The following is a 20,001-nucleotide window of genomic DNA, read 5'->3' on the forward strand; positions in this document are numbered from 1 at the left end:
CCTATCCAGTGCCATCCCCAGTCCCTACTGAAAATTCTATTTCCCTTCAAATTAGAGTAGATGCCTCATAGCCTCCATCTAACTGAGTTTATGTCTTATTTATGATACTGCTTTCTGCCTTGGCTATTATTTGCCTATATGTCTTGTCCCCTTTCCTAAAGTTTGAGATCTGAAGGGCAGGATTTCTATCCTGAAAACCTAGTATAGTACAGCACGTGGTACCTAGTCCTAGTTGGGTGGATTGGTGAGTAGATAGGGGAATAGATGCATGAAAAATACATGTATTTCCCGACCTAATGTTTTACGGATCACTTGAATTTTCTGTTTCCCTGTATGCTTCCCAGGACCCCGAATGTGACATGTTGAACTCTATGTAACATAATAAAACAGGCTCCATGATTTTGGTCACATAGTTTTCTTTGCCTAAAATGCCTTTATCCCACAAGGCCTTGTTTCTTTCCAGACCTGTCACAGAAGTGACACTGTTTCTGGGAAGCCCTTCCCAGTTCCTCTGGGAACTGTTACTCCGTCCACCGTGCACCCACAGAACTTTGTGTGTAGTCCTTTCCTGTAATTTTCTTAGGCTTTTCCCCTAATATAAATGGAGTTGTAGATGTCAGTAATCACTAACATTAATCAGGCATGATGCTAGTCACGGGCTGTGCTAAGTGCGTCGTAGTCATCATGTTGCTTAACCCTTCGAAAACTCATATAAAGTAGATACTGTTATTACTTCAATTTTATAGATGGGTGATGGGGAAACCGAGCTTTGGGAAGTTTAGGCCACCTCCTCAAGGTCACACAACTAAGTATCAGAGACTCGAGAACCTGAATTCTTACCTACTATGCAGTGCTGCATCTGTTCCGTTTCCCTGTGTATCACGGTCACCTAACAGACTTCAACAAGTATTTGTTAAACACGTCAGTGGCTGGATGAGAGATTGTAGCTGTTCTCTGGATGTTTCTTGAGTGAATTAGTTCATGCAGGCAGTGCAGTAATGGCTTCTTATTCTTATTAGCAGGCTTTGACCCTCTGGAGCATGAATGCCAAGCTGTTCGGTCCTGGGCTGTGTTAGCAGGCCCCTCAGAGGAAGTGCGATGGCCGCAGCAGCGGCTGCGTCTCACCTGAACCTGGATGCCCTCCGGGAAGTGCTGGAATGCCCCATCTGCATGGAGTCCTTCACAGAGGAGCAGCTGCGGCCCAAGCTCCTGCACTGTGGCCACACCATCTGCCGCCAGTGCCTGGAGAAGCTCCTGGCCAGTAGCATCAACGGTGTGCGCTGTCCCTTCTGCAGCAAGATTACCCGCATCACCAGCCTCACCCAGCTGACGGACAACCTGACCGTGCTGAAGATCATTGACACGGCGGGGCTCAGTGAGGCCGTGGGGCTGCTCATGTGCCGGTCCTGTGGGCGGCGGCTGCCCCGGCAGTTCTGCAGGAGCTGCGGCCTGGTACTGTGTGAGCCCTGCCGGGAGGCTGACCACCAGCCCCCTGGCCACTGTACGCTCCCCGTCAAAGAGGCGGCCGAGGAGCGGCGCCACGACTTCGGAGAGAAGCTGGCCCGTCTGCGGGAGCTCATGGGGGAGCTGCAGCGGCGGAAGGTAGCCTTGGAAGGGGTCTCCAAGGACCTCCAGGCCAGGTATAAAGCAGTGCTCCAGGAGTACGGGCACGAGGAGCGCAGGGTCCAGGAAGAGCTGGCCCGCTCTCGGAAGTTCTTCACGGGCTCTCTGGCCGAGGTGGAGAAGTCCAACAGTCAGGTGGTGGAGGAGCAGAGTTACCTGCTTAACATTGCCGAGGTGCAGGCCGTGTCTCGCTGTGACTACTTCCTGGCCAAGATCAAGCAGGCGGACGTCGCGCTCCTGGAGGAGACCGCGGACGAGGAGGAGCCGGAGCTCACGGCCAGCCTGCCCCGTGAGCTTACCCTACAGGACGTGGAGCTGCTTAAGGTGGGCCACGTCGGCCCCCTCCAAATCGGGCAGGCTGTTAAGAAGCCCCGGACCGTCAACATGGAAGACTCCTGGGCCGTGGAGGCGGCAGCCTCTGCCGCCTCCACCTCTGTTACGTTCAGAGAGATGGACGTGAGCCCCGAGGAAGTGGTTGCCAGCCCGAGGGCCTCGCCTGCGAAGCAGCGGGGCTCCGAGCCAGCCGCCAACATCCAGCAGTGCCTCTTCCTCAAGAAGATGGGGGCCAAAGGCAGCACGCCAGGCATGTTCAACCTCCCGGTGAGTCTCTACGTGACCGGTCAGGGCGAGGTGCTGGTTGCCGACCGAGGCAACTACCGAATCCAAGTGTTCACTCGCAAAGGCTTTTTGAAGGAGATCCGCCGCAGCCCCAGTGGCATTGACAGCTTTGTGCTGAGCTTCCTTGGGGCTGATCTGCCCAACCTCACGCCTCTCTCAGTGGCCATGAACTGCCAGGGGCTGATTGGTGTGACTGACAGCTATGACAACTCCCTCAAGGTATACACCTTGGATGGCCACTGCGTGGCCTGTCACCGGAGCCAGCTGAGCAAACCCTGGGGCATCACAGCCCTTCCATCTGGCCAGTTCGTGGTAACTGATGTGGAAGGTGGAAAGCTCTGGTGCTTCACTGTTGACCGGGGGGCAGGGGTGGTCAAATACAGCTGCCTCTGTAGTGCCGTGCGGCCCAAGTTTGTCACCTGCGACGCCGAGGGCACCGTCTACTTCACGCAGGGCTTGGGCCTCAATCTGGAGAATCGGCAGAACGAGCACCACCTGGAGGGCGGCTTCTCCATTGGCTCTGTGGGCCCCGATGGGCAGCTGGGTCGCCAGATTAGCCACTTTTTCTCAGAGAATGAGGATTTCCGCTGCATTGCCGGCATGTGTGTGGATGCTCGTGGCGATCTCATTGTGGCCGATAGCAGTCGAAAGGAAATTCTCCACTTTCCCAAGGGCGGGGGCTACAGTGTGCTCATTCGAGAGGGGCTCACGTGTCCAGTGGGCATCGCCCTCACTCCTAAAGGGCAGCTGTTGGTCTTGGACTGTTGGGATCACTGCATCAAGATCTATAGCTACCATCTGAGAAGATACTCCACCCCTTAGGGGATAAGAGAAAACAGGTTCTTCTCCCCAGCCAGCTCCCTACCCAACCCCCACCCCCACCCTTATTCCTGGGTTATTGGTGGTATTGTAGAGTGCGCTTGGCCTAGGTCTTCATTCCCGCTGGCTACTCTTAGAATTTTAGAAGCTCTGTCTTTTAGTAGTTCTTTTGTTTCTGTTTCTGTTTGTTTCTTTCTGCATTATTTTCTTCCTAAATTTAGAGCTTTAACATGCATTGCCCCAAATAAGACATATGATATGGGGTTAACTGAAGTTTGATTAGAATTTAGGCACTTCTGAGGCTTCAGTAGAGAGCCTCCTGCCCCTGTATTTGAAATTTGCCCTTATACTGAGTCCTTGTTGATTTCCCTCTTTTGGCCTCGTTAACCCCGGTCCCATATTTCCCTCCTATTATAATGTGTTTCATCTGTGATACTTTCTCTTCAGCTCTGCTGCATTTAGTGTGCATGCTCCATCTTTCGTTTCAGACATCGCAGCCCTGGGGCATGATGTCTCAGGTCTCTTCACCTTTACCAGAGTGAAAGCTTACTCATTTAGTGCCACCAAGAGACATACACAGTCCCTTTGGACCTCTCGGCTCTGGAGGTTTTGTGCCATCTTGGATTGGTCTCTAATTGCAGATGTGACAGAGGATGGATTGACCCTAGTTGGTTGGTATGGAAGACTTCAGCCTGGAAATTGCTCGCCTTTTATAGGAGCATATAGACTGGAATTATTTCAAAGCACAGAAAGATGGGAATAAACAAACACAAATGCTAATATAGTCAGTAAACACTCTTGGAGAGTCTCTAGAGTTCATCATTTTTCATATTACCTCTCTCCACTGACCTGTGCTAAGAGTTGTATGCAGAATTGTACAACACAGGCCAGGGCCAGCAGAGTGGAGATGTGGGCACATCACATTTTCATTACTAAGACAAAACTGTTGGGTCTTTATTCTGTATTTTCCTCAAGTGACGGCACAATATTTGGTTTTGAGATTTATTTCCATTCCTCTATCAGAATTAAATAATTGATAACTGTTTCTTCATCGCTGGTGTTCATGTCTTTTAATTAAATATGGGATTTGGGAGATGGAGAGAGAGAAGTTGTACCACACTGCTTTGCTTCCATATCTGACACTGCATTCTTTGAGAGCGTTAGGATCTACCCCAGCCCAAAATCAGCCTAAGGCACCATTATGTAAAAATGATCCAAATCTTACTCTCACCCACAGGTATACAGAATCAGCCCCCAAGGTTGATAGAGCCACCAGCGCTCTGTTAGGAAATGAGCCTCTACCATTTGCGTTATCCTTATAATTACAGTTCAAAAACGGAAGAAGTCTTGTCTTTAAAAAGACCAAAACTGGATAAGGGAAATCGTGACAAGGCTTCTCAGGCTTTGTTTTTGCTAAGCAGCATGTTTTGCTCGTAGATGCAGGGCCAAAGAGCTATCACCCTGCTTTTCAAAGAAACAAAATTTGCTGAGCTGGGCTACTCAAAATTGTTTTTTGTTGTTTTTTTGTTTGTTTTTGTTTGTGTTTGTTGTTTGGTGGTAGCGTTGCTTTTTTGGCTTCTGTTGTAATAGCTGCCAAAGAATAGGAAAGGAAATAATTGGTAGGATGTTGAATTAGTTCTTGTGCTTTTCACCTGGAGAAAGCCCCGTGTTCTGATTATGAAATTGCATCCAATTTCCAAAGATCGTAGAATTGAAAAGAAACTGATCCAATTAAAAGTGCATCACAAATGGCTCCAGTAGTTATCAGAGCCACTTTCTCTGTGATAGCACCTGGCAGTAGGAGGTCTGTCTTTGCTGTCAGTGGGGGGCTTGCTGAGGCAATAACAGTGGTCGAGGCCTCTGGCACAGGGTCTGCAGCACAGAAACGTACATTGTGGGCTGGCTTGACGTAAATGGGCCAAAAACCCTGTAGCTGCCGATGCTTTTGGAGGCAAGTGCTATCACCAGTGCTGTTCAGCACTTAGGGCTTCCCGTTGCTGAACTACGCTCATGCCGTGGTCCTCAAGTACGCCAGGCACCTGCTGACTCCGAATGGGTGGGAAATGGACGCCTCCTGAAGAGTTTTTTCTTTGATGTGAATATTTCAGGCTGTGCTTAGTCCAATCAATTTTCAATTACCTACCGTGTTGACTCAATCACATACGTAGTCCATCCCCAGGACACCGTTTTCCTCAGTTATAGCAGTTTCTGTTTGTTGTTTGTTTTTTGTTTTTAAGCAACAGTGCCCTTAGTTGAGTAGCCTCACATGCAAGTCAATCATGTCAAGTAGATCACCCCTGCTCTGGGTGAAGCAGGTTTGTGGGCCTGGAGAAGAGGCTTTATTTATCCCCTCGTCTAACCTCCTGTTTATTCTTAACAAAACTCTTGCGAATCTACAGAACACTTTCTGAAAACCATTGCTAACCTTCCATGTGGCCATGGACAAGCCATTTCACCTTTCCCCTTCTGGAAAATGATGGAAATGATTCTTCACAGGAAGGGTGTAAAATACGAGACAATGGATGCAAAACTACTTGGATGTAGTCCTCGGCGTACTCAACAGGTGACAGCTGTTCCTGTCTTCCCTGAGTGGCATGAGGTGGTCCAACCACTCCAAACTATACTTTCCCTCTTTCCTATTTTATGGGTTCCTAATTGCCAGCCACAACTTTTAATGCCACAACTCAGGCATTTCCTCTCCTGGTCACCTGTTCCTTTCTATCATCACTCTCCCTATTTCATGTGTCTATTATTGTATAAATTGCTGTGAGCACATAGCATGGTCCCTAACACAAAATATATCCTCAGTTATTTAATTGGCTGCTGTTTACTTGCTAATGATGATAGGTCTCCAGTAACCTTCGTCTTCTTAACGTAGTAGCCCCCTCACGTTGGACAAAACGGTATTCTTAGGCAACAGATTACTTACAGGTTAGTTAAGTCCCTGCCTCCCTTTATCATTCTGAGTAATCAACTTAGAAATTAAGGTTTTAGAGCAATGATTCATTCAGTATTTCTTGAGTACCTACTGTGGGCCAGGCACTATGGTAAGTGTTCAGAAAAGAAAAAAAAAATTAATAAATGATATTCATGTGTCTACTCTTTCAGAAATTGTTTCAGTCTTTTCCTAAGATACTTGAAATCTAATGTTACATTGCTGTGGACTTCCTGAGAGGCCAGGGATAGGCACTGCCTGAATGATTTTAAGGGTCAATCCCAATGTACACTCCAGCCAGAGACAGTCCGCAGAGGGACACTCCATTATTCCAGTCAGTAAGATAAACTTGGCTGGAGTCCTACAGTGTTCCTGTGGGTAAGGCAAGTAATGCTTAAGTAGTTGTACTTTTAATCTAGTGCTAATTAATGGCCTCTTAAAAGTAAAGTGTTACCCAGCTCTGTCGCAGGGAAGTAGAAGGCAGAGCTTGGTATGAAACTGGGGGCTCTGTCTTGCACCTGACTAGGCTGCTGATTTGTACTCAGGACGTACAGCCCCTCGAGGGATCTCAAAAACAAATTACAGATATGAAATAGCAGATGCCTGGATGAATTTTACAAGCAGGGCAGTGGTGAGGTACAAAGCTGCTTAGCAAAATACATACTTACACTCCAGACCTATGGCTATATCTTGTCAATATCATTAATATTCATGCTCTCCTGGCTAAGTCCGAAGTTAGTGAGGCAGCTCTGGGACTGCCAATGTATTCTAGTGGGAAAGTCAGTGGACTTCGTCTAGGTCTGAATCACAGCTCTGCCCTTGACCTACTCAGGTGGCCTCGGGTGATCAACACACCTCTCCAACAGTTTCCCAGTCTGTAAAGAGGTTAGACTAGATCGTTGGTAAAATTCCTTTTAGCTCTACGATTTTAATTACTCTTTAACCAACTAGAATTGTTGCATTTTGCCTCACTTTTTGCCTAATTCTTGCTATAACTGTGTTTAATACATTAGAGTGGTAGAAAGAACCTCCACTTTGTAATAATCAGCTCCACTTTGGTCCAAGTCCTTACTCTGCCCCAACTACTGGAACTTACTAGGCTCTTGTCACTCTGCTGAACTATTGTTTCTTCATCTGGTGGAAGGCAAAGACAGTTTACGTTTTACAGCACTTTTGTGAGAATTAAAAGATACAAATGGGATGGCATACGTAGAAGTACCTAATTCAGAAAGTGTGAGGTACTCAGGGAACGTGACTTCCCGTCGTGCTGCACTGATGTGAAATTTTCAAGTTAACGTCGGGAGACTGCAGACCTGTGTTGGTGTTGCGGGTGGCACTGCTTAGCTTCTGAAGGAAAAGCCTACTGGAGGGAGAGAGGGATTCCTGGAGAGGTGGAGGCAAACACTCATAGTACTGTACCTCCCAAGGGAAGCTAAACGTAAAGCTTAAAGGCTAATTATTTGATGAAAGTAGTCAGGATGTCATCTTGACTGTTTTTGAGAGGTTAAATGGAGTCACGATTTTTATATACAGACCTATATATGTATGTATTGTGTGCATGTGTGTGTATTTATTTCAAGACAGAAATATGCATGTTTAGCTATTCTGCTAGATGGCTAGCATAAAAGGATTTTTCCTCTGGGTCATTATTCATGAACTCAAGTAATTACAAAAATTAACATAAGCCATTAGAGTGCAATTGCTGGCTGCATCTTGGGCTCTCCTGGAAACAAAGGCTGGTTGTCACGGACACTGAACCTGTGGCCCTCCATCCCTTGCTGCCCATTAGGCCTTGGGTTGGGGAAGCAGCACTCTGAAAGTTCAGCACAGCCACGAGACCCCCCTGCTATAGCACAGAGCCAAACGTAGGCCCTTGGCATGCCCCGTCTGTAGGACAGGGTCCCCCCTCCATCCTTGGTCCTTGGCTGGATACCATGGTGCTGGAGAAGGTCACCTCTTTTCCAAGACCCCTTGGCTATCTGAGGAGTCCCCTAGGATCAACCCAGTAACTTTATAGATGGCATCACCAACCATCATATATGATCGAATTTGCTGGAAAGCTGCTGCTTTTCAGTCCTTCACTGGGATGTTCCTGATAGCAAGACAGGACCCAAGAGGCAACACAACTGGCCAAACTTCATGCAGTCCTCTTTTCACTGGACGCCCTGGCCAACAGTCCAACCCATCTCTACATTCCTCTGTACTCTTGGGCCATTGCCAAAGATGTGTTCATCTGGTCCAGTCAGTGGGTGCAACAGTCCTCCATCTAGGATCTCTGGAAATCTCTTGTGTCACAGATACCCGAAACAAATCAAGATCACACATGTCTCTACACAAACTAAATCGATAACAAAAGTCCTCACTAAGACACTTTATCGCCTTCAGAGCTTCAGACATTATTGATAGTGATCAAAGCACTCATTTCATTTCTCAAAATACACAGCGTTGGGCTCTTATATAAGGCATTTAGTAGAATTTTCATTTCCCTTACCACCCTCACACTGCAGCCCTCATAGAGTGCCATAATGGCTTACTTACACACGTTCAAGTTCAATTAAATGAATCATAGCACATTTCAGTAACCAAACATCCAGGGTGAATTGTAATGATTCTGACTCCATATTTGATGCTTGGATTCTGACAGCATCCAAGCCCCGCTACTCCCCACTTCCCCATCAGCCCCTCATTTGGCAAACCCAGGTGCCCCCACTCTTGGTGCCAGAGGGAATTTCAAACAGTGGAGACATACCCCAACCCCCCTGCCCATTATATACTAGCCAGGCCAGTCTCTCCTTGTTTTCTCAAGCCGCTTGGGACCTTCGGGAGAGCAGAAAGCCTCATTATGTGAGCGATTAGCCCTTTTATATCTTGATGTGTGGGCGGGAGCATCAGTTCTGTGGCCAAACCGCATGCATACCGGGTGGGAGTCCATCCCACTACTGCCCTGTGACGGCACACCTCAGAGTATGATAAATTGAGTTTTACGAATGTAGTTTATGAGCAACCACATGAATAAGGCTGTTTCTGTGAAATGACACTTAATGTCTAAACTTGAGAATAAAAACCCTAACTGTCTCAGGCCCAAGGACCTGAAACTTGTTTGCAAGCCTGATGATTCTAGAGCAGGGTTAGAAATAAACTGTAAATATCGTGGCTCAAAGGGTGGAAAGGGAGCGGGCATGCTTCGTATCTCCCCTGATCCTGGCTCAGGGCTGGATGCAGGAGAAGGAAGCTTGTGCCGATGGATGTGCTGGAAGAAACGTGTGATCCATACACAGATGGGCCATCCACCCTGCACCTCCCATAAAGGCTACTTAATTCTTAGCTAAATGAAATACAAATGCTGAGGCCAAAGCCCTAGCAGGATGTATTCTTCTCTCCTGCTCTGGCGTCGATGGCTGCACAGGCCCTTCTCCCTCCTCCATGAAATGGGAGACGTTAACGCCAGCCTACCTAACATGCACTATCCCACAGCATTTTACAGAAGGAAAAGCTGGCCAGAAACGAGAAGCATGCACAGCCCCTCTAAATGAAATAAAGCCGCTCTAAAGAAAACCTCAGAAACAATACTGGGCCCAGGGCTGGCGGGGGGGGGGGGGGGGGGGGGGGGGGAGGATGGGGAAGGCTGCTCCCTGAGGAGACAAGTTGCAAAAGGGGAGCTGTGTCTTTATACAAGGAGCTCTGTCTCCTATGACGGTTACCAACCGGGTCCCAAACCTGCATTTTCGGTTTGTTTGTTTTTTCCCCTCATTACCAGTCTGGGGTATGTCCAGCTGCCCACTTTGTACTGCCAATCGGAATGTGAACTGTGGGCTGCTGTGCTGGATGAAGACCTCCCTGAGAACCCTCACGCTCACTGTCCTCAAACCTGAGCTCTGCTCTCCAACACGTGCTGACCTTCCTTTGCTCTACTTTAAGAAACCCTTCTGGGGCGCCTGGGTGGCTCAGTCGGTTGAGCGTCCAACTTCGGCTCAGGTCATGATCTCACACTCTGTGAGTTTGAGCCCCACGTCGGGCTCTGTGCTGACACCTCAGAGCCTGGAGCCTGCTTCCGAGTCTGTGTCTCCCTCTCTCTCTGCCCCTCCCCCGCTCATGCTGTGTCTCTGTCAAAAATAAAAATAAACATTAAAAAAAAATTAAAAACAAAAGAAACCCTTCAGCGCCCCCATTTCTTACCCATTTATTTCTGTTTTCTCCAGCTTCACGACTACGAAATGTTAAGCTGCTATCATTTTTCTCCTGAAACAAGGCTACAACTTCCTAACTGATCTTCCCGGATGACTCTTATCTAGCATCCCGTATACTCGTCCTTCAATCCCAGGTCCAGCCCCACCCTGCACCAGCCAAAATCAGTCGTTTTTTGAAATGCAAATTAATATGACACAAAAATCTTTAAACGACCTTAAACGGCTCCTACTAAAACGGGCGCATTTCTTAACATGGTCCACGCATCTAGGGGGATTTGGCGTTTATCTCAGCTCCTCCCTAGCAATCTGCTCCATACACTTTTTGTCTCCTATCTCAGGGCCTTTTCTGTACACGCGTGTCTTGCTACCTGAAACTTCCCCTCTCCCTACCCACCTACGTGGCCTAAACCTTGCCTCCTGCAGGGTTCCTGGGATGCCCCTCCTGACCCAACGCACAGTTTGAGTCGGGTGTCCAAGCCACGCTTTGTGTGGCTGCTGCTCCTAGCGTTTCCACGCTGCATTGTGATTTCCTCATTACCTATCTCTCTCCAAGTCTGGACTGAGCTCTGCGAAGGGAGAGCCACGTTGAATTTGGTGCCTCATTGGCACAGAGTAGACACTAAAACTGTTGCTGGACAAAACCAGGGCAGGGGGTCGGCTTCGCTCATACGTTAATGTAAATGAACACTTTGTATTGCATTTAGCCCCTGCTGGCTGTGCCCCCTTGTCCCCCTCCCACCAGCTGCCTCCCTGAATCACTGACAGTAGGTGGGACAGAAAACGGGACATAGTTGAAAGTGGGAGGCATGTTTACCTCCGATTTCATTTTCCTTGAAGAAGCTTCTCAACGAGACAATAATGAAAAGTTGTGTTTCCTTCTGGAAACTCAACCCAAACTGTGTCTTTGTGCAGAATCACCACCGGAAGAGAAGGCTCAAAAAGATACCTTTGACGTGTGGTATGTACATTATATACCTCAATAAAGCTGTTAGAAACAAAAAGGAGATACCTTTGGACAAAGGGTCTCTTAACACATCTTCTTGGAATGAGAAGGAAGAAAGAAAAGGGAGCTGGTTTGAGTCCTAACCCTGTCACTAGTTTATAGTTCCCTTTGAACAAGTTTTTCATTACCCATTTCATCATCTACAGTTAATAGATTTATTGAATTAAGGGTCTTTCCGGTTGTGAATTTCAGTGATTGTGGTGCCTCAGACTTCAGGGACTTCTTGGACCAAGATCTCTAAAAGAAGCCTTCCATCGGGCGCCCATGGAATGTGAGGAAACAGAAGGGCAGACTCCAAGAATCCTACAGAGGAACACTTGGGGTCTAGTGCTTGTGTGTCAGATGAAGACCAGCTCCAACCCAATGATCAGCGGTCAAGTCAGTCTCTAAGACCTGGCTCGAAGCCTGCGCCCCGACCCAAAGCCAGGGTGTTGATAGAAAACAAGAATCTGGAACCAACTGACCGACATCATGCAGGCTAGAATCATGCTGGTCTATCTGCCTCTATTTTTTCACTCTTCCGATGAAGTATGTCTACCTGTTTCAAGAGGAAGAGAAATGCCTCCCAGAGAGGACACTTTTTGGAGTGCCCACTGTGGTTAAGTAACAGCAAAACGTAAATGGTGAGAGGCCCTGAGCAAGAAAAGAAAGAAAGGGAAGAGCAGGTATTTCCACCAGCTATATGTCTCTGGATTATATACATCCCCCCTCCCACCCCAGCACCTCCTGAGTCTCAGTTTCCTAGGCAGGAAGACACCAGCTTCAGAGGGTTTGTTGTTAGGATTCACTGAGATCCTGTATGCGAGGTGCGCAGCATGCCTGCTGGCGTATAGTGGTTCTCAGTACCTGGCATCTGTTCTTACAGGGATGAAGTAGGGCATTGGGGCTCTAGAGTGACACAGTCCTGGGATAGAATCCTGCCTCTGCCTATTACCAGCCACGTGACCTTAAGCAGATGAGTTTTCTCATTTGGAAGATGGACATAATACTCTGGGCCCTGCCGGCTTCTCATGAAGACAACGCAAGATCATGTGATTAACTGGCCCACAGTAGGAACTGCATACGAATCAGTCATCATTGCCCATTCCTCCGCCATCCCTTTCCCCAACGCACACAGCGCTACACATCCTTCTCGTGTATTATAAGCTCAGTGCCCAGCTGTGCAAACACTCCCCTGTGCCCCACTGCTGGGTTCCAGGCTGTGCTTTTTGATAATTTTGCTCCCCTCCCCACCCCAACCACCCCCAGGTTCAGGCAGGACTCAAATTCAAGCTGGCAGATCATCCAGTGGGAAACAGCCATGACTTCAGGCTTATCTAGGCTTCTGTACTCAGGACTGGAAAGAGCTATACCATTAGGCTTTTTGTTTTGGGAAACTGATGGTAATAACAATCATCACTGACTCAACTGCGTCTCACAGTAATAAATGATCACAATAACAGCTCGCATTTCCTGAGTATTTCTTATATGCCAGGTGCAGTGATTATCACTTTATAATCATTGTTTCTGCTAATTCTGCTAACAATACTGTGAAGCAGGCATCACTATACCCATCTTGAAGATACCCTGAGACTCAGCAAATCAAAATGCCTTGCCCTAGTCACACATCTGGCAAACGGGGCAGAAGACTCACGTACACCGGGTATGTATGTCGGTATTTGTTGAAAGGTACGCTTTTGATAAGGAGGGGGGAACAATGACTGATTTGAGTTCCTACAAGTCAACTCATCACACGACCTCATGCCATCTTCATAATAACCTTGATGCTTTCCTAACTATTCCCCAGGTACCTCTGAAACTAGCCCCGTGTGTTGACTCCATTGCAGGCATTTGGAGATGCAGCCTCGCCCTTCTGCGAGAGGACTCAGCTATGGACAGAGGCAATGGCAGTTTCTCTAACTACTTGGAAGACTGAGCAACGGAGACGTTCAAAGACCTAAAAAAGAAGCCAGCGGTGTCCCTAAAGAGCACCTGGAGAGATTCAGGCACTGTTGCTGCAAACTGGCCTGAGAGGACTCAGCATTCACCAGGCTTTCCCACACCCCAGATTCACGTCTTGTCCCCTGCAAATCCCTTCTCTACCACCCCAGTCTGGCAAATGCCCATACCCTCCCGGGCTCTGCTGGGACATCTCCTCCAGGAAAGTTCCCAGCCACCCTACGTGGTTAGGGGCCAGTCTCCCAGGCTTGCTTCCTTCACTCCTGACCCTATACACACACACACACACACACACACACACACACACACAGTGCACACACGCACATGCGCATGCTTTCCTTTGTTGCAGCATTTATCAAAAGGGTTGTAACTGTCTATCCACCTGTTAATCTCTCCTATTTGGCTGTGAGCTTCCTGACAGCAGGGGGTGGGTCTCACTCACCTTGCAGCCTCAGCACCTGATACAGAACCTGGCATATCCCAGGAGCTGGACCCACTAGTGGACCCCCTAGTGTGGAAAGATGGAGGGGTGAGAAGGTATGAAGGAAGAACAGGAGAGATAGAGCGGCAGGAAACACACCCCGTGCCGTGACATCTGTGAGTGAGGCTGCTCTCGGGTTGATAGGTTCTATCTGCTGCTGCCGACCTGGGGAAGGCAAAAGCTTCCCTCCGTGCACCAGGGTTCCTTCCAGACCATTCTGTTCTCACTAAGGGGCTAAAGGCAGAGAGAGAACAAAAGCCCCATATTCATCTCCAGGGAAATTCCACGTTCTTAGTGCAGGACTGATGAGAGAGAAGGGTCCCTTCGGACAGCCCCGCTCCCTCAGTCCCTGTATCACCTTCCTGGGAATAGGCCTGTGATAGCAGAACAAGTGTGGTTTTGCCCCTGGCCGAATAGAATCAAGGGTAACCAGCTTACAGCAGTATCCACCTTGTATTGTTGCCCTAAGGGGAAGGACAACAGGGGTGGTCTCCAGGGCTTCAGGGGAGGATGTATTTGTGTGTGCACATACCCTAAAACAAGAAAATATGCAGTCTGTCCACCCATAACTCTGCCATCTCTGAGGATATGGGGGGCTTTGGCAAGCAGGAGACTTTGAATTTGCTCTGAGTTTTCAGGAGGGTGAAGAAAAAAAAAAAACAACGCTGTTAGCTGGTTATTATGTTGCAACTATAGGTTCTAACAGATTGCAAAAGCAGACCTCAACTTTCCCATCTGTAGAATGGGAACAGCCAGCCCAGATGAGAATAGAGAATGCCTTACACAAGAGTCATTGTTTCTTCCTTTCGTGCCCATGGTAGGTGTCGCTAAGTGACCACTGGATTCCTGTCACCAAGCCTGGTCCTGACCCAGGATCTCTTTCCACAAGCGTTCCAGGCAGCTACTACCTTTTGATCAAAACCGGCGCATAAGGAGAAGCTCACCCTAGCTGGATGCCTGCCAAGGCCTCTTCCAGCTCTGACGTTTTAGGGTTTGGCTTTGTCTGGCAGTGCTGTGGCTAAGCTAAGACAGAGAATTAAGCTACCAGAGGGGTATCGGTGCATAGAGTACCTCCTCCCCCGCCCAAGCTGAGGGCCTACACTCTAAGTCTTTGCTTCCCTCAGTTCTTCCAGTGGTGGATAAGAGAAACAGAACAGGAGTGCAAACAGCTCCCCTGGGTCTCATGCCAGCCAGCATCTAGAGAGTTCTCTGAGGCCGCCGTGCTATGCACACACAGGGTCTTCACGATTAAAGCAGCCTGGGTTCAAATCCCTGCTCTGCCACGCTCCCTGGTGCGAACTCCCTCAGGTCGCCTTACCCTTCTGAGCCTCAGTTTCCTCAAGCATGAAATGCAGACAGCAACGCCTCCCTTCCAGGCCTGTTGTGCGAGGAGTACATTGGATGAAATAATGTACGTGAGAGGGCCCTGTGAGTTGCTCTGCGCCGAGCGCCGTGAAGGATTATTATTCTTGGTACGCACCAATAGGAAGAAGACTAGGGTGTTCCGTTCCAGATGGACTCAATCTAAAGCGGGGAACAAATGCTTTTTTTGGTAATTTCATCTGGTGGAAATGGCAGTCTCATGGGCCTATTTGTGTTTAATGAACCACATCCTGTATCGTCTTTTTGCAAGGCTCTGAGGAGAAAGAAGTGGGTTCCCTCCTCTGGCGTGCTGCAGACTAGCGAGTGAGTGTCCAGCTCTCCCTTAACCTCCCCTGACCGTTCTACCCTCCCCTCTCCCTCAGAGCTAGATGCATCCTACAAGTAGCTGCGTCGAAGCCACGGTGCAAGGGGAAGGGAGAGGGGTCCTCAGCCACATCCCACCACCTGGCTGAGACCCTGGCATAGATGGATGTGGACAGGCTCTGATCCCTGACTCCTGCTGTAGTTAAGGAGCATGAGGCTGCGTGTGACTGAAAGGCAGATGGCCTGGGGCAGATGGGGCCCGAAGAAGGGGCAGTCGGTTGGGGACACAGCAGATCTGGGAGGGCCCTGAGGCCGTGCAGAAGAGTCTGGAAATTAACCTCAGGGCAAGGACACAGCACCCAGGAGTTTTCATTCAAGAAGTGGCATGAAGGAATGTCTGTTTTAGAAACATCCCATGATGGTTGGTTTTATGCGAAATCCTGCCGGAGCCATGGGGTGTCCAGATATTTGGTCAAACACTATTCTAGCTGTGTCTGTGAAGGTGTCTTGGATGAGATAATCAGAAGACTAAAGCAGGCTGCCCTCCCTAATGTGGGTGGGCCTCATCTAATCAGTTGAAGGCCTGACTAGAACAAAAAGGCTGACCCTCCCGTGAGAAGGAACTCCTCCTGCCTGACTGTTTGAGCAGGAACGTCATTCTCTTCCTGCCTTTGGACTTAAACTGAAACATTGGTTCTTTTTGGGTCCCAAGCCCACCAGCTTTGGAATTAGAACTTATACTACCAGCTCTCCTGAATTTCCAGTCCGCTGAACAGATCTTGGATTGAAACTTAGCCTGCACAATAACATCAGTCACAGCCAATTCCTTATAATAAATCTCTCTCTCTTTCTCCGTGTGTGTGTGTGTGTGTGTGTGTGTGTATCAAATGTATCTTTTACATGAATATTACATATCCATCCAACCAACCATCTTGTTGGTTCCATCTCTCTGGAGAGCCCTGACTCGTCCATGTCCTGAGGGCTGCTGTGTGGTTTGGGTTGATGGGGGACAGGAGTGGATGCAGGGAGTCCAGGTAGGATGCCAATGCTAGAGTCCAGACAAGTCACGATGGCAACTTGTGACAGAGCGACCGCAGTGAGATGGAAAGAAAAGGGTAAATTCAAGACCTAACTGGGAATTAAAATGGATCACATTTGCAAAATGGGCGGGGGGAGGGAGAGGGAGACATTAAGAAGGACTCAGCAGGGGCGCCTGGGTGGCTCAATCAGTTAAGTGTCCGACTTCTCACAGTTTTTGAGTTCGAGCCCCACATCAGGCTCTGTGCGGACAGCTCAGGGCCTGGAGCCTGCTTCGGATTCTGTGACTCCCTCTCTCTCTGCCCCTCCCCCACTCACAGTCTGTCTCTCTCTGTCTCTCAAAAATAAATAAATGTTAAAAAAAAATTAAAATAAAAAAAAGAAGAAGAAGAAGGACTCAGCCTTCTGTCTCCCTTCCCAAGATCCAAACAGATCATGGCACGTTTTGCGAGAACACCGGAAATTGCTAGGTTGTCTAGGGTGTGTGGGGCAGAGTTTGGGCGGGCAAGGGAGCTGGCATAACAGCAAATACCAGAGGAAAGCTTGGAGGCACAGGTGTGAAGTGGAAGTCATCAATTGTAGGGATGGTGACAGAGTCCCCACAGAGGGAAGGACAGTCCAAGAAGAGGGCCCAGGCCAGGGTCCTGTGCAGCCACACCAACTGGTTTGGCAGAGGAGGATGCAGCAGACAGAGAAAGGAGCCGGCAAGAAGGGAGGTGGCCAACAAGGAAGGTCTGGTGCCATGGAAGCAAACACAGAAAGCGCCTCAAGCAGGAAGTGGTCAACTCTGTCAACTGCTAACACAAGGTCAAGCAAACGGGACCTGAAAACTGCCCCCGATGATTGAATCTACAGAGAAGTAAACCGGTGCCCAGGCAGTTCTCGGCTCTGAGAACGACTCCTTTCATGTCTGGTTGCTGTCTTTGAAGCAAGCTCCCTCAGGAAACTGAAAGCCCCAGAGAGTTCTCCAGCCCGCATCAGCCCCTTGGCCACAACTGTCCTCACAAAAGGAGGTGACATTTGACTTTCTTTCCCTTCTCTTCCCCCCCACCTCAACCCCTGGGCTGCCTTTCAAACAGCCAAACCTCCTTTAAAGAGGAGTCTAGGAATGCCTCAGCTGACATTCAAAAGTGCATTGTAATTCAAATGGAAATGCAGAAATTCATTCCCTTGGACAGTCTTGGGAAATTATAATAGAGATAAAACAGCTTTTAAAGGTGGCACTAGGCATTTATCTGTGAGGACATCTCTATACCATGGACTATCCCAATCTTAACTCAAGAGCAGTATAACCTTCACTGGAAGATGTCCTTTCACAGGGTCACAGAGTCTATAAACTTGGAAAAGTCATATTAATTGCATAAATTGTCTCTTCTACACTTTCTTGGTCTCTCCTTTGGGTATCTGTGTGTGTGTGTATCTTGGTTTGCCTTTGCCTATCTCTCTTTTTTTCTGACTCCTCCTACCTCCTTCAGTTGGTCTCTCTCTGTCTCTCTTTTACACACGTGTGTGCACATGTGCACGTACACACACACACACACACACACACACACACACACACACACAAACGCAGTTACCTGAGCAGACATGGCAACTATGGTGGGGAAGGAATGGGTTGGATCAAGATGATAATTAGGTGCCCAGCTCAGTGCTAGATGAGTCCATCGATACGCTATGCTTTCATGGGAGCCCGTGTTCTGCATATGAGGAGACTGATCTAGAGAGTGAATCAATTTGCCCAAGAATACACAGCTGGTAAGAGGTAGAGCTTGCATTTGAACCAGAGTCCATCTGATTGCAAAACCTCTGCTTTATCTCCGAATGAGGAAGTCTTTATCCAAGGTAGCCAGGGGATAGATAACTTCATAGAGAGAGTTCTTAATCATGATAAAAGTCTCATGTATCAAGGTCACAGCTAAGCAGAATATGTGAATATCAAGTCAAGGAGTGAAATGGAGGCCCAATTGGGAGAAAGGTAGCTTTTTAAAATACACACATATCAAGACCACAGCAGTATTTAGTGAAAAGTGAGCTGAGGCAAGAGACTCAAAACTCCATGTGGTCCTTGGGGCACCACCTGGGAGGAGAGGTGAAGGTCAAAGGAGACGGACAGGCTAAGCAGCTTCCACACTAAGCCTGCCTGGGCCTGGAGGGTCCAGCGATGATTTTGGCTACTCTGGTTGCCTTCTAAGTCTTCCTGGGTTCTGACAGGCACCATCTAATTGGCCTGTTCCGTGCTCTGGTCCCCTCCAGACCGGTGAAATGCTGACCAGACCCACTTGGTGGTAGAAAGCCCCACCTCCCTGCCTAGATCTTTCTAGTCCTGCTTGGCATACCCAGTCCCCCTCTGGAATCAGTGTCACAAGGTGGGTCTGTTACTTTAGCATTCACTTTGCCCTACTGCAGGGAGAGCAATACATAGACCACCCCCCTCCCCGCTATCTGCATCACAGCAGATGTTAACTGATCATAATGTTCTTGGCCAGTGACTTCAATGAGCTCCATACAGTGGCCTAGACAAGCTACTCCCTAACTGATCAAAACTGGCACATGAAAGGAAAGGTATGGGCCATCACATGATAGTGACTGGGTTCTTTACCATGTGTCAGTCCCTCCCTCTTTCCAGCTATTTACCAGTGAATTAAAAAAAAAAAAAAAGGCTACAACAAAAATGGTAAAATGTTGAAAGTCTAAGACAGACTGGTGATGAACAACAGGGGACAGTGCCCACATCTTGTCTACTGCGGTGCCCCTAGCACCTGGTGTGAGGTCTGCCAAGAAGGAGCATTTGGGTATTAGTGAATTACAGAATTAATGCATGATAAATGTGACTTTTTTCTCCCTGTGGAATGCACACTTAGAAGCACTTAGGGGAATAAAATGAACCTCTCATGAGGATATTTTAATCAGGCACATTCACCCCACCCCCCTGGGCTTTCCAGTGATTTTCCAGTGGCTGCTTTGTGTCACAACAGGAGACAGAGCCCCATGATTAGTAAATCTGGAAAGGCTGGGGCATTTATTTGTAATTTCTGGGGACACAAGATCTAGGGAACACTGTACTCAGGTTGGAATTCAAACACCATCTCATTCACTAACAAACTGTGTGGCCCTGACAAGCCCCTTTTCTTCTCTACACTCCAGGTTCCCCTTCTTTAAGATAAGGGGTGAGTAGTATCCTTGCTTTCTCTGCCTCCGGGGGTACGTGGGAGAACCAGTGGAACCATACTCTGTGAAGTGCTCTACTCATGTCTGTGCTCAATACCCATGCCCTATTGGGTCTTTTTTCTTGACCTTCTCTTCCAGCCTTGGTCTTTCCAGCCAAGGACAAGCCATCATGTGGAGCTAACCATAGATTTCAAAGACTCCAGGAACCCCTCCGCCCCTACACTCTCTGGTTGGAAGGATATTTGCAGGGATTGTCCTATTATGCTGACACATAATAGGTGCGTTACAGGGGGAAGTAAGGGCTGAGTTTACACGTGAGCCAGGAGTTGTGGCCAGGACCAGAAATCCTCAGCAGACGTCCACACGTTTTGCTTTATTTTAAGCTACAGTTTTTCATGTGCTTACTCTATGCCAGACATCTTACCTGTATTATCTCATTTCATTTTCCCAACAGCCCCACAAGGGAATTACTATCTCTCATTTAACAAGCGGGGGCACCGAAACG

At 48.3% G+C, this 20,001-nt stretch overlaps 2 protein-coding genes across 8 annotated transcripts in view; one reads left to right on the forward strand and one right to left on the reverse strand.

Moving 5' to 3' along the window:
* Nucleotides 1–4,111, forward strand: part of TRIM32 (tripartite motif containing 32) — a 32,880-nt gene extending 28,769 nt beyond the window's left edge. For 4 of the 7 annotated variants that reach the window (XM_042963758.1, XM_007094333.2, XM_042963756.1 and 1 more), the window contains exon 2: nt 1,020–4,111. In XM_042963758.1, the coding sequence (XP_042819692.1) occupies nt 1,045–3,063 (2,019 nt within the window). In that variant the 5' untranslated portion in view covers nt 1,020–1,044 and the 3' untranslated portion in view covers nt 3,064–4,111. The remainder of the gene's footprint in view (nt 1–1,019) is intronic. The other 3 variants (XM_042963757.1, XM_007094331.3, XM_042963759.1) reach the window with 2 other exon arrangements.
* ASTN2 (astrotactin 2) overlaps nt 1–20,001 on the reverse strand; it is an 873,390-nt gene that overhangs the window by 213,408 nt on the left and 639,981 nt on the right. The window lies entirely within an intron of this gene.

This window comes from Panthera tigris, chromosome D4 (assembly GCF_018350195.1).
Source record: "Panthera tigris isolate Pti1 chromosome D4, P.tigris_Pti1_mat1.1, whole genome shotgun sequence".
NCBI lineage: Eukaryota > Metazoa > Chordata > Mammalia > Carnivora > Felidae > Panthera > Panthera tigris.